At 43.1% G+C, this 15296-nt stretch overlaps 1 protein-coding gene across 3 annotated transcripts in view; it reads right to left on the reverse strand.

Annotated features, from left to right (window-relative positions):
- Positions 1-6350: 6350 nt before the first annotated feature.
- Positions 6351-15296, reverse strand: part of KCNJ16 (potassium inwardly rectifying channel subfamily J member 16) — a 44895-nt gene continuing 35949 nt past the window's right edge. For all 3 annotated transcript variants that reach the window (XM_083598862.1, XM_083598863.1, XM_083598861.1), the window contains exon 2: positions 6351-8203. In XM_083598862.1, coding sequence (XP_083454988.1) covers positions 6805-8109 — 1305 coding nt within the window. In that variant the 5' untranslated portion in view covers positions 8110-8203 and the 3' untranslated portion in view covers positions 6351-6804. The remainder of the gene's footprint in view (positions 8204-15296) is intronic.

Here is a 15296-nt window from a genome sequence, read left to right on the forward strand (position 1 = left end):
ATCCAACATCATTCAGTGTTCCTTAATATTACAATATTTTTGCAAATAGTCTTTAAATTTCTTCCATTCTTCTTCTGCCGATTCTTCTCCCTGGTCACGGATTCTGCCAGTCAATTCTGCCAGTCCCATAAAGTCTATCAATTTCGTCTGCCATTCTTCCAGAGTGGGTAGGTCTTGCGTCTTCCAATACTTTGCAATGAGTATTCTTGCTGCTGTTGTAGCATACATAAAGAAAGTTCTATCCTTTTTTAACACCAGTTGGCCGACCATGCCCAGGAGAAAGGCCTCTGGTTTCTTCAGGAAGGTATATTTAAATACCTTTTTCAATTCATTATAAATCATTTCCCAGAAAGCCTTAATCCTAGGGCACGTCCACCAAAGGTGAAAAAAAGTACCTTCAGTTTCTTTACATTTCCAACATTTATTATCGGGCAAATGGTAAATTTTTGCAAGCTTGACTGGGGTCATGTACCACCTGTATATCATTTTCATAATATTCTCTCTTAAGGCATTACATGCCGTAAATTTCATACCGGTGGTCCACAACTGTTCCCAGTCAGCAGTGGCGTAGCGTCGGTTGTCAGCACCCGGGGCAAGGCAAGTAATTTGCGCCCCCTAACCCGTGGATTTGCGCCCCCTAACCCGTGGATTTGCGCCCCCTAACCCATGGATTTGCCCTAACCCCAGATGTTGCGCCCGGTGCGGCCCGCCCCCCCTGCACCCCCCACGCTACGCCACTGCCAGTCAGCAAACATTATGTTATGTCCCACATCTTGTGCCCATTTAATCATAGCAGATTTAACCGTTTCGTCCTGAGTATTCCATTTCAGCAGCAAGTTATACATTCTTGATAGTATCTTAGTTTTGGGTTCTAAAAGTTCTGTTTCTAGTTTGGATTTTCCCACCTGGAAGCCAATTTTCTTGTCCAAATTGTAAGCCTCCATTATCTGAAAATAATGAAGCCAGTCTCGCACTTTATCTTTTAGTTTCTCAAAACTCTGCAATTTCAATTTGTTACCTTCTTGTTCCAAAATCTCCCAATATTTTGGCCACTTGGCCTCCATATTGAGCTTTTTCTGAGCCTTCGCTTCCATTGGTGATAGCCACCTTGGGGTTTTGTTTTCAAATAAGTCTTTATATCTTGTCCAAACATTAAACAATGCTCTTCTGACAATATGATTTTTAAATGCTTTATGAGCTTTAACCTTGTCATACCACAGATATGCATGCCACCCAAAAACATTGTTAAAACCTTCTAAATCCAAAATGTCTGTGTTCTCAAGAAGTAGCCAATCTTTCAACCAGCAGAACGCTGCTGATTCATAGTAAAGTTTGAAGTCTGGCAGGGCAAATCCACCCCTTTCTTTTGCATCGGTTAATATCTTAAATTTTATTCTTGGCTTCTTGCCCTGCCAGACAAATTTAGAAATATCTTTCTGCTACTTCTTGAAATAGTCCATCTTGTCCACAATTTGCAATGTTTGAAACAAAAACAACATTCTAGGCAATACATTCATCTTTATAGCTGCAATTCGACCCATCAAGGAAAGCTTCAAATTTGTCCAAATTTCTAAATCTTTTTTCACTTCCGCCCAACATTTTTCATAATTGTCTTTAAACAAGTTCCCATTTTTTGCTGTCATGTTAACCCCAAGGTATTTCACTTTCTTCACAATAGATAAACCTGTTTCATTCTGAAACTTCCCTCTTTCAATCGGTGTTAAGTTTTTCTCCAAAACCTTAGTTTTTGACTTATTCAATTTAAATCCTGCCACTTGACCAAATTCTTGAATTAGTTCTAAAACTCTTTTAGTACTAGATTCTGGCTCCTGTAACGTCAAAACTAGATCATCTGCAAATGCTCTCAGTTTATACTGTTTGGCTCCGACCTGAATACCTTTAACCAACCTTCTAATCATATTCAGCAAGACCTCCAGGACCGAAATAAAAAGCAGATAGGCCAGTCTCTTTCTCCCTATCGTTGCCACTAGTTACTTGTAGAAATCTCTTGAACAGACTCTTGCACAACATCCTTTAAAACAACTTTTTTTGCCTATTTGTTATGTATTGTAAAGATACAATGTTAATTTGAAGTCATTCATAAACATACCACCTTACCCTTGTATTTCTGTATATCTTGTTTTTTGCAAGATGCGTTTAGTTTCTTTGTAGGGGTGGGTGGGATATGCATTTTAAAAACAAATAAAAACGGAGAGCTATCATCTCAGGCTTCTACTTTTGAGAAGACAGTTTTCTGTTTTGCCTTTTACCCATAATACGGTAACTAGTGAATGCAGTAAGCAGTTAACTATCCATCTTTTCTCTGAAAGTTTACATATTAACGTACCCCATAAGTTTCAATGGAACAGAAGGATATTGTATCATAGCCTGCAAAGCACAAATGAGTTTACCCACACACTTTCATACCCCAGCTAGCACAATGGAACCCTTCAGTTAAATTAAAAATAATCCCACACTTCTGCAAAGTGCACCACTACTCATTTTCACCCTTCTTCCCACAGTTCAACAGAGACTTCTTTTAGGTGGGAGAATGATCAGCATGATCACAGATTTGCAAGTATTTTATTCAATAAACCTCTAGCAAGCAGCACCCATGTGTCCCTAGGATTACAGTCATACCTCAGGTTACAGACTCTTTGGGTTGTGCGATTTCGGGTTGCTCACCATGCTGAACCTGGAAGTACCGGAATGGGTTACTTCCGGGTTTCAGTGCTTGCGCATGCGCAGAAGCGCCGAATCGCAACCCGTGCATGCGTAGACATGGCGCTGCGGGTTGCAAAAGCTGCAGGTTGCGAACGTACTTCCCACATGGATCACATTTGCAACCCCAGCGTCCACTGTATAGTTTATGGCAGCTATGGTTCCATTCCATTCTATTTTTTTAATTCCAACTCTGTGTATATTTGAACTAGCAACTTTCCAAATGTGTTTGTGCCTGCTTTGCAGACTGTGCCACAGAGTTCCTTTCTTGCTGCTACTACCTAGTTGTATTGTGGAAGTAAATTGTTTTGCAGCTGTGGGACTTATAAGCCAGGATTGCAAGGTATAGTTGCAAAACTGTAGGGAACCAAAAGTGTAACAGTGGTTCAAATATGCCTGAGAAATAACAGAGCATAAGAACTGGAATTCAGAATGAAAATCCTCAGGCATTGTTTTCTCCCTGCAGTGTGCACTCTCTGAACCTATGTGAGATCCATGCTATGGTGAAGAGCCCTGAAGTGAAAACATAGTTTGGAAGTGTACAGAAACTGTACATGGTATGTTCATGCAGTCTGGCAAGATTCTTCAGGAAACTGCGGGACTTTCTCTCCACTCTGTATAAGAGTCAATGCTTAAGAGTCAATGCTATTTGACTTCTTGTGAATTGTGGAATTGTGGATTTGGAAGTGACTCAAAGGGTCACCATCAAAGGGTCATCTAGTCCAACCCCACAATTTTTTAAAGGGGTGCTTCATAATTGAGGAAGAATTGGTCTTAACAGCAGAAATCCAGACCAGTGTTTCAGGACTTATCGAGTAGGGGCAATACTTTGAATTCATTGTTCTGATTTCAGTGTGGTGCATGATATTGGAATCCATCGAGATATGAAGCAAATTTCTTCAAGGGTGGGAAAAAGGGGTGTAACATGGAGGACATGTAATGGTTTAATGATTTCTGGGCTGGTCTTGGGTAGATGCCGTGTGGACCCAGCAATTTTTCAGTTTTTGTTTTAGGTCTAGGATTTCATCTCTCATCACTGCTATCTACCTCAGTTCCTGAAACTCCAATCCTGCAAAAGTTAGTTCAGGTACCGTCTGCCCTATATATTCTTCTGTGAAAACAGATGCAAAGAATTAATTCAACTTCTCTGCAATCTCCTTGTGCTCCTTTAGCACACAATTCACTCCCTTGCCATCCAAGGGTTCAGCTGCTTCTTTAGATGATCTCCTGCCACCAATGTATTTAAAGAACTTCCTGTTGCTGGTCTTAATGTTTTTAGCAATGTGCTTCTCAAATTAGTTTCCTAGCATCCCTTACTGTCTGCATTTACTTTATTTTTGTTTTGGGGTATTATTATGTTTTGTACCCACGATGTAGATTCGGCAAGAAAGTAGAGTCTGGTGGGACCAGAAGGCGCTAAGGTTAGTTAATATTCCCAAGTTAGTCACACCATTAAGCCACTGCTCTAGATCTGTCCCCATGACTCCTGGCTGCCATAATAATATTTTATTATTATACTGTACTTACCTTGCACAAGGCTTGCATGAAAAGAGGTCTCGGGTTTAATGTCCTGTTAAAAGGAACTTGTAGTGTTGATGGAAAAGATCTCTGTCCGAAGTCCTGGAGAGCTTTCTTCAGTCAGAGCAAACAATGACCCAACAGCCTGTTTCAGTGCAAGGCATCTCTACATATATTCCTCTATATGTGGTTCCTGATATAAAGCACGTATGTGTCAAGGTTCAGGGAATCCTATCCCTCCTCTGGTGGCAGCCAAAAAAGCAGATAAACACAAAGAGTCCTTACCACGTACAGTCATACCTCAGGTTACAGACGCTTCAGGTTGCGTTTTTTTCAGGTTACAGACCGCCGAAACCCAGAAGTACCGGAATGGGTTATTTCCGGGTTTTGGCAGTCACACATGCGCAGAAGCACTGAATCGCAACCCACGTGTGTGCAGATCCCGCATGGATCACGTTCGCAACCCGAGCATCCACTGTAATTTATTCAGTATTCACACAGAGAGAGAAAGGAATGTAGTCCCTATTCAATAATGGTGTTGCTGAGTAAAGCCCAACCCCCTCTCAGGGGCAGAGGAAGGGGGGTGCGGTAGATGCGGGTCACCCTGGGTGTCACCATTGAGGGAGGTGACAAAATGCTGGGCAGCACTCACCGCCGGGCCTGCAGCGCACCTGAGCCACGCATCTCTCCTGGGAGAGACGTGGTGGCTTGTGCACACACAGGCTCCACGCTGCCCAAATGGTCCGCCCACTGCCTCCCCCCCAGCTGTAGGGTGGCTGAGTGGAAGGAGGCAGGCAGACTCCAGAGGCCCTGCAGTGCACCCCACCCCTATGGGTGGCTCAGCCTGCCCCTGGGCGTGCCACCCCCTATGCCCGAGCGGCTCCGCCTCTGTCTCTCTTATCCTACATCATCTCTGCGCCGGCTGATCTGGGATTTCTGCCTCTGAGCTTTCTGTTCTACTACTCTCAATGCATGCCCAGTCCTGGGAGAAGGGGGCTCAGGAATACTCTCCAAAGAAACTGAGTCTGTCAGCTGTCCCTCCCCCAGTGTTTCTTCTTCTTCCTGTTCTTCTCCCAGCTTTTCCCCTCTGCAGTCTCTGAACTATGTCCTTCTGAAAACCACTGTTCCATATTGATACTGTCCTCCTGTTCTCGGGGAGGTTCAGGAGAAGAGGGGCGGCCCCCACCTTTCCTCCTCAGTCCAGCCCCTGACAGTATAACATGGTCCATGGGCTGCCAGTTGCAGAATGGAAGGCTACAACCTAAGGAAGGATACAACAGACCATGGAACCAAGGGAGACTCGGAAATCTGTTTAGGCAGCAAGGTCCAATTACAACAACAGGGGTTATCTGAACCTAGAATGAGGATGCACTGAGGGAAAACTGAGATACCTCAACTTAAAAGTTCAATGATGCAATTTTCAGACAAAAAGAAAAGAATATTGGTCTGATCTATCTGTGTACTTAGGAATGAAGAACAAAGTGAGAGAGAATCCAAAAAAGTTGGATGAAATATATTTATATATTATTTTCTTTTTTTTAAAAAAGTACACCAGCTAGCACATCGTTATCTCTAAGTTACAAATCATCTTTCCAAATATGCAGAACAATTTAAAAACATATCTTCAACATGAAATGATTAGGTAGTTGAAAAGAAATGAAAGTAACTAAATGAAAACAAGCCATAAATTTGAGTGTGATAGGCCTTACATCTTTGTAATGTCTAGTAGCAAATAAATCACTGATCAACAGAAAGTGGAAGCAAATAAGGTGCCTTGCATAATGGCTTTGGCAAAGCTAGCTACTTTTTTCAAACTCTGTGTAAGAATTATTCTTTACATATTTTAGGGAGAATTCAAAATACTTTATTAGAAATTGCAAAAGAAAATTCTGAGAAAGCCTAAATCCCCCATAGAAAAATCTAGTATATATATATATATATATATATATATATATATATATATATATATATATATAGTTTTTACAAATAAAAATGTGAAGTAGTTTAATTAACTTCTCTTTGTACAATCAAAAGAGCTACTTGAGTGAGATGTGGGCCTAGGGTACACTTGGCAAATAGACTACCAAGCTATGCTGCAGCACACAAATTAATTATTTTGCAATTCTTTAATTTACTGAAATGTACATTAATCCAAAAGACAGTCACACTGAACAATCCAAAATTAATGCGCCTAAACCATAGGACTATAAGGTCCTGAAGCAGTTTTAACTCAAATAATCTGACTTCATGGCTTCAGTGATAAAGCAACTTTGAAATTCTTATCAACAGGTATCCTCCACTTTCAGTATTGATGCTGAATATTGTTAAGCATTCTATTTAAAAAATACAAGGGCACAAAATTCTATTGTTTGCAAAAAAGGATTTTTTTTAAGGAGATGGATAATATCAGCATTATCTACTAAAACAAGAAAACCAGCTAGACCGAAGTCTCGATGAAGTGTCAACGAGTCTGTTTTTCCGTTTTATGATTTGAGGATACCAGGTCCATAACTTGTGCGCCTTGAAAACTGCTGCAAAGTCAAGAGCAGCCATTGCAACAGATTGTTAGATCTGGGATTCCATTGAGATTCTACTTAAAGTCACCAGCGCTCTCTCATACGGCACCTCCATAACATTGACTTGGTTAGAAGTTTTGGCTGACTCTTCAGAAATTTCAGAGTGGATGATTAATGCTTCAGCACTAAAGGACCGGGCTCTTAGTCCTAATCTTGGTGCTGGTGCTGGTGCTGATGAAGAGGAAGAAGAAGATGACGACGTTCCAGGTTCTCCATCCACTGCTTTTTCCAAGGTGGTGTATTCTTGCTCCTTCCTGTCTAGGTGCTTGGCACTACAATAAGGAGCATAAACCTCGGTGGTTTCTTCAAATTGGAGGCAGTTGACTTTGTAGTACTTCTTCTTCATTTGCAGGACGTCATTGAACCGGTGCCCCCAAAGGATTTCTCGAGGCACATATGAACTCCTTGACTGATGGGATGTCCCCGTTGAATCTCCAGTGTAAACAAATGTAACCAGGATCTCAAAGTTGTCTTTAGCAAGAGCCTTCCTGTCCATATCATACAATGGGCTGTCCTGGTTAATTTCGTGGATAATGGTCACTGGGGTCGCAACAATGATCTGGTCATTTAACAGTTTTAAGTCCTTGTATTCCATTGTCATCCTTCCCACTCTGTCTTCCACATACCGCAAGAGCTGGGCTCTCACTGTGCCTTCTACCATATGATTAGGGCGGAAATCACCTATCCGCCACATCAAACAGAGTTTGCCATCTCTTAAGCCTACCGTGGCATGATAGCTGAAGCGGATGGTCTGAGCTCGCTTCCGGGCAGTGGCCATTTTGGCCAAGGCAGCACCGATGATGAATGTGTCAATGATGCAGCCTAACACTGACTGTATGATAACTATCAGGATTGCGACAGAGCACTCTTCGGTGACACAACGGGATCCATAGCCTATGGTCGTTTGGGTTTCAAGAGAGAATAAGAATGCCCCCGTGAAACTATGGACACTGACAACACAAGGGGTCGTTCCTTCATCAAGTGATAAATCACCGTGATGGAGTGCAATCAACCAAAAGACCAAGCCAAAGAACAACCAGGAAAGGATGTAGGACAATGAGAAGATCACAAACATATGGCGCCATTGAATGTCCACTAATGTGGTGAAAATGTCGGCCACATAGCTCTCCCACTCCCCAAAGATGTGCTTGAAGTACACATTGCAGCTTCCATCTTTCTGGAGAAATCGCTTTTGCATTCTTTTAATCCCAATCGAAGTTGTGTCTTGGTAGCTGTGTGCATGTCTGAGTTTATTTGTTTCCACACTTAAAAGCTTCTCGCCAGGCTCAGCCATGCTTCTTTAATCTGTGCTGTGTGATTAATTCAGAAGATGCAATTAAAGATGCCAATCACCAGCTGGTCTCGCTCTTGCTCTCTTCATTTATAACCTGCAGATGAAACCAAAGAGAAAAGATTTCATATTTTTGCCTCTAAGTAAATACAAAAGCATATATTTCAGTGTCTGTGTGCGTGGTTAGCATGGATGAGGGGGGTGCACTGCTGCAGATTGGGAAATTTGACACTTACTGCTGAATGAGAAGGCAAAATGTACAGCGTGACCACAGGTTACAGGCAAGACGTTGAATTTCTTAGTGCTCCCCTGTGTTTTTTCTACCTATGAATTGAAAAGCAACACAGCAGACAAAGGCCTGGGCTAGAACCTTTCTCCATTGTGTGCTAGATTTCCATTTGCAGAAGTCTTTGGTGGGGGGTTGGATGGGAGGGTGTTGCAAATGCAGATGTTCAGAAGTGACAGCCCCTTACATGTAATTTGAAGCGGTACACTCCATGGACCACCTCATTCATTCAGCTCCATTCAGCATATCCAGCCCATATGGTGAACATTTCGGGGGCCCAGGGTGGAGAAAACAGCCACAAGAGGCTTTGCATTCTGGTCTGGGAGCTCTGTCTGCTCCTTGTAGCTCCCATCAGCCTTGGGACCATGGCCCAAAAGCCATTGATGATGGGAGTTCACGAGAGATTGATTTATTAAATACTGTACATATACCACCCTTCATCCAAGAAGCACAGGACAGTTTACGAGATAAAAACACAAAAATACCTGATAGTAACAAACGAAAACAATAACTCCACACACAGTTTAAAAGGCCATAGGTTGATTAATAATAATAATAATAATAATAATAATAATAATAATAATAATAATATTTTATTTATACCTGCCCTCCCCGGCCAGAGTTGGGCTCAGGGCGGCTAACACCAGTAAAATTACAATAAAAACATAATGGGGGGAGGGGAGAAAAGGGGGGGAAACCAATTTAAAATGCAGCCTCATTTTAATAGTAGCCGATAGATCAAAACCATAAGGGGAGGGAAACATAAGGGTCCAAAACCAAAGACTGAGTCCAAACCAAAGGCCAGGCGGAACAGCTCTGTCTTGCAGGCCCTGCGGAAAGATGTCAAGTCCCGCAGGACCCTAGTCTCTTGCGACAGAGCATTTCACCAAGTCGGGGCCAGTACTGAAAAGGCCCTGGCCCTAGTTGCGACCAATCTAACCACCTTGTGACTTGGGACCTCCAAAGTGTTGTCATTTGTGGACCTTAAGGTCCTCCACGGGGCATACCAGGAGAGGCATACATGGGTCCTAGGCCGCATAGGGCTTTAAAGGTCAAAACCAGCACCTTAAACCTGATCCTGTACTCCACTGGGAGCCAGTGCAGTTGGTAAAGCACTGGATGAATGTGATCCTGCGGCAAGGACCCCGTAAGGAGCCTCGCCACGACATTCTGCACCCACTGGAGTTTCTGGGTCAGCTTCAAGGGCAGCCCCGCGTAGAGCGAATTACAGTAGTCAAGCCTGGAGGTGACCGTCGCATGGATCACTGTGCCCCCAAGGCCTGTTCTACTACATCAACCACAGAATAGCTGCCCTAAGGGTCACCCAGGAAAATCACAAGTGAGCTATCATTTTTTCTACCCAAGCAGCAAGTTGGATATACTCTGTCCTATGAGGCATATAGTACATCTCATTTAGGATGTGCTAAAAAACAAAGAATCCCTCAGCCACGCAAGTAATGACAGCCGTGCAAAGACAGTTTTCCAAAACACTTTAAAGCCTAGCATACTTTCCTTTTACTTTTTTGGTTGAAGAATGATTGTGACATATGGTGTCGTATCCTCAGAATATGGCCTTCATTAAAAAACACAACATTCATGCTTCCAAAAATACTTCTTGGAACACAGTTATTGGAAATATTCATATGACTTGCTGTAACTGCAGCTTTAAAACACCCCTCGCCATTTTTCCCCCCTCATTTTTTTTTTCATCCATTGCTCTCTCGTGAACCGATATTTTAATACGCTGTCTTTGAAAAACAAACAGCAATTGGAAAGTGTCGTGGTGATTTAAGGAGCTGCACATTAAGAGGTGTGAAAAGGAAGTGCATTGCAACCAAAGGCCAGTAATCTCCCATTTAAAAACATGCTTGGGGTTATAATTTGTTTTTCTCCCCCCTCCCCCCCCCCATATTGACTAGGTCAGACAACAGCTTATGTGAGAACAAATGTAATGCTGGCCTGAGCCACAGCTAAAAGGAGTAATTGTCTTGGAAGGGAATCCAGGACAAGGCAGGCAATAATATGGAAAGAAAATCTCAAAATAAGTATTTATGATGGGCTTTTCAAGAATGAAAGAGACCGAGGGCCTCTCCAGACTGCTGCCTTTGTGTGGCTGTTCTGCAACATGTTCTTGGCACAGTAGTATTGCATTAGTAGTGGATTTATTCTGCCTTAGTCTGCTATGCTATGTTGCTTCAATGCTACCACATTATTGTTCTCCAGAGGAGCTAAAGAAGGACCAAAATAAACCAAAACATTTTTTTTTATTTTTGTTTAAAAAGGTATGTGATTTCAGCAGGGTATCAACCGGTTGAAAATGAAACAGTGTGTCCACCCTATAATTTTGCAGGGGCGAACAGTATTGAAAGCAGGATCATGGGTGACAACCCCAATGGTAACAAGAGCACAGAGCATCATGAATGCGCAACAAAAAGAACACCTGGAGGAGTGTCAACTCAGACCCTCCAAATGTCCCTATTTTCCAGGGACAGTCCTGGATTTACAGAAGCCGTCACAGTTTCTGATTTGATCCCAGTATGTCCCGCTTTCCCCTATTTTCGTTGGAGAAATGTTGGAGGATATGTTTGGCGTTATGAGAACCCTGAGCCAAGGAGATAAGTAACTTTACAACCTTTAGAAGATACCTGGATAGGGGAGGGTTTTTTTAAAATGTTGAATGTTTTATTATGTTTTTATATAAGGTAGAAGCCGCCCAAAGTGGCTGGAGCAACCCCAATCAAATGGGTGAGGTATGAATAATAAAATTGTTGTTGTTTTTGTTGTTGAGAGCCAGTGTGGTGTAGTGGTTACGAGCGGTAGACTCGTAATCTGGGGAACCGGGTTCGCGTCTCTGCTCCTCCACATGCAGCTGCTGGGTGACCTTGGGCCAGTCACACTTCTCTGAAGTCTCTCAGCCCCACTCACCTCACAGAGTGTTTGTTGTGGGGGAGGAAGGGAAAGGAGAATGTTAGCCGCTTTGAGACTCCTTCGGGTAGTGATAAAGCGGGATATCAAATCCCACTCTTCTTCTTCTTATAGAATAGAGTGTCTATTTTCATCGGAGAAATCTTGCAGGGTATGCCAACTGCAATGGTTGTTTGGGTCCAAGGAGTACCTGCCAAATCATGCAACATCGGAAATAAATAATATTACCAGTTCATATTTACAGTATTTTTAAAAATCTGACAGCACTTATGACTGGATAGTGTTGTGTTGGGGTTCAATTCCAACATGGTGCACAGTCAACAAACTGATCAGATCCATGCTTGCAGATTTAGCCTAAGTATATGATGGGGAAATCTTGCATCAATGTCATGAGATGGGCTAGAGATGCAATATTGAGGTTACTCAGCAACCGAAGGGGGACATCAAAGCTTCTCCTCGCCTGACATCCCATTCTGCATAAGGCTTGCTCTTGGACTGTGAAGCTGCACTAGTAGCAATGAAAAATTGGCTCCGCTGATGCACCCAGATAGCCCTGACCCTGCAGTGTCCAGATAAATACAGTGGTACCTCTGGCTGTGAACAGGATCCGTTCCAGAGCCCCGTTCGCAACCTGAGCAGAACCCAAGCCGCGTCTGCACGTGTGCGGGTCACAATTTGCCAGTTCTGCACATGTGTGTGACGTCATTTTGAGCGTCTGCGCATGCGCAAGCGGCGAAACCCAGAAGTAACCCGTCACGTTACTTCCAGGTCGCCGTGGAATGCAACCTGAAAACGCTCAACCTGAAGCGTCTTTAACCGGAGGTATGACTGTAACTGCAATGCCAGTGTTGAAATGGCAGCTCTGTGATGCCTCACCAGCACACCAGCAGCCTCTGCACCGTCTGCTCACAATAACTCTGGTATTATGGGATATATAGGGTAGGAATCTATGCATGAAAAGAGAGGAAATGTATCACCAAAAAAGGGAGAAAACAGGGCACATATCTCCCTTGGGAAGTTGTGGACTCTCCTTACTTGGAGGTTTCTAAGCAGAGGTTGGATGCTCATCTGTCATAGATTCTTTAGCTAAGATTCCTGCATTGCAGGGGGTTAGACTAGATGACCCTTGGGGTCCCTTCCAACTCTAAGATTCTTTGATGGATTCTATGGCATTCGCAAAGCATATGCATATGCTGATTGATATGTATAGATCAGGGCCAGATTTAGGTTTGATGAGGCCCTAAACTACTTAAGGTAATGGGGCCCTTTATATGTCCAGCTGTCCTTTGTCTACAAAAAAAATTGTCACTGTTTTTTGTGTTGAATAGATGCTATATGGTAATTTATGGACCTAATATGTATGTAAAGCCATTTGCCATTGTTGCTGTACGTAGGTTTCATTTTATTTGTTTATTATCTAATACAGTGGTACCTCAGGTTACATACACTTCAGGTTACAGACTCCACTAACCCAGAAATAGTGCTTCCGGTTAAGAACTTTGCTTCAGGATGAGAACAGAAATTGTGCTCCGGGGGCGCGGCAGCAGCAGGAGGCCCCATTAGCTAAAGTAGTGCTTCAGGTTAAGAACGGACCTCCGGAACGAATTAAGTACTTAACCTGAGGTACCACTATATTTTGGAAATGTACATCCAGGGGTTTTTTCCCTTTAATTTTTTTTGGGGCCCCCAAGAGAGTGGGGCCCTAAGCTATAGCTTGTTTAGCTTACACGTAAATCCGGCACTGGTATAGATGCAAGTTTAGAAACAATCGTAAGGATTTAAATATTTTTGGTGGTGGTGTTGTTTGCATACTGCCCTTCACCCAAAAATCACAGGGCAGTTCGCAACATAAAATTGCAAAATAAAACACGAAAGAGAAAAGAGAAATGCAGTACATCCCACTGTAGGGAGGACTGTGAACACGCAACCTGTGTACCTGCATGCGACAGGTGGATCACACCGTGATCCCTGCCCTCCCTTCTTACGGTTCTTTAAACTGGATTTGGACCAGACAGCCACTTCAAACAAGAGAACTGTCTACTGAAATTGAATCCTCTGTTCTGAAAGGACAAAGACTACATGAAGGGAAGGCTCGTGGCGATTTGTTGTTTGTGGCATAGACATGAAATGACTGCTCTGGGTGCACTGAGAGTTGAAGGACATTGGCTTCTCCATCCATGATCTAACTGAACAGGAAATTTTGTTTGCCATTCTCTTCCACTCTGATCTTGACCTGGGTGCTGCTGTAGGGTCTGCAGCAGCACTAAGATGTTGCCCTCAGATCACCAGTTTAGAATTGGGAGAGTCTGTGTAAAACCAAGCTGCTGTGCTGTCTTGAAAACAGAAACATGTCTTGGTCGTGGAAGCATTGTCATTGGAAAAGGCCTTGACACAGACCTGCAGTTCCTGTAAAGAGCCATTGTGATGCCATTGTCTAGTCACCGCAGAAAGTGGGAAATTTGAATTTTTCAAGAATCTGGTCATAGGGAGTTACAGATAGGTAGCCGTGTTGGTCTGCCATAGTCAAAACAAAAAAAAAAAATTTCTTTCCAGTAGCACCTTAAAGACCAACTAAGTTAGTTCTTGGTATGAGCTTTCGTGTGCATGCACACTTCGTCAGATACACAGCAGTGTATCTGACGAAGTGTGCATGCACACGAAAGCTCATACCAAGAACTAACTTAGTTGGTCTTTAAGGTGCTACTGGAAAGAAATTTTTTTTTTTTGTTTTGGTCATAGGGAAAAAGTGAAGAAAGCAGCACAAAACCTATGTTCCAAAGTATTTCTGTTCTGAGAATCTGATTAAATAAATTAAAAAAAAGAAAACAGCCTGGGACTTTGCTTGAAATGGGGGGCATTCCCTCTGTAATCTCCAAAGCATGCAATGAATTCGACTCAAGCTTTGGTTTAGTAGTCGCATCACACTTTCGCACTACTCATCAGTGAGGGTAGGAATGAGCTTTAGTGCTTTTTGTTTTTTGTTTCATCCTTTCCCAGTGAAGTTGTGTAACCTTGCGAGACTTTCTGTTCTGAGACTAAGAAATGTGAAGAGCTGGAACATTTTGACCTGTTTTGAAATCGGACCATCCACTGGTTACTCATTTTCAAGAAAAATAAATTTGTTTCAGCAGGCAGCATCTCAAATGAAGCCCTTTCTCTGATTGGCTATATGTGAATGTGAATTTAGTTTTCACATCCCCAGGTCTCTATGGAACCAGAGGCTGTGCTCCAAAGACTTCAGGTATGTATACACAGATACACACTCTATGTGTGAGGAGATAAACTTTTGCTTTCATGGGTCCTGCTGACATCCCATTGAGATCAGCGGACCTAAGAGCTCAGTGCCCTTAGGGTCCATTGACTTAAATGGGCTCCTTCCTCTTCTGAGGGTGCCCAATGAACTTAGAAGTCTCAAGCTTTGCACCCAGTTGGTCAATGTTTACTTCCAGTGGGATTCATATTAGCTGTAAAAGGTAAAGAAAAGTCTACACTAGAATGACAATGTTCAAATTCTGGAATTTCTCCTGGCCTTTGGGCAGTGGCGTAGCGTGGGGGGTGCAGGGGGGGCGGGCCGCACCGGGCGCAACATCTGGGGTTAGGGCAAATCCATGGGTTAGGGGGCGCAAATCCACGGGTTAGGGGGCGCAAATCCACAGGTTAGGGGGCGCAAATTACTTGCCTTGCCCCGGGTGCTGACAACCCACGCTACGCCACTGCCTTTGGGAAATGCATCTCTTTGAAATGGCATTTGGTAGCATTGATTTTTATGAGGGATGGTGATTCAACAAGACTGGATCTATCGCTTTGTCCCTTTTGGTCATTGCATTTGGTTTTAGTAAATGACACCTTGAACTTATGGAGAGGGGAAATATGCAGACTTGAATTCAGAGATGTTTTCCACTGAAGTCCTCTATCCCCATCACATGCTATTCCAGAGACTCCATCAACCCTCTGAGATGGATTTTTGGGAGGTCCCCTG

The sequence above is a fragment of the Podarcis filfolensis genome (assembly GCF_964270895.1).
Source record: "Podarcis filfolensis genome assembly, chromosome: 2".
In the NCBI taxonomy this organism is placed as follows: domain Eukaryota; kingdom Metazoa; phylum Chordata; class Lepidosauria; order Squamata; family Lacertidae; genus Podarcis; species Podarcis filfolensis.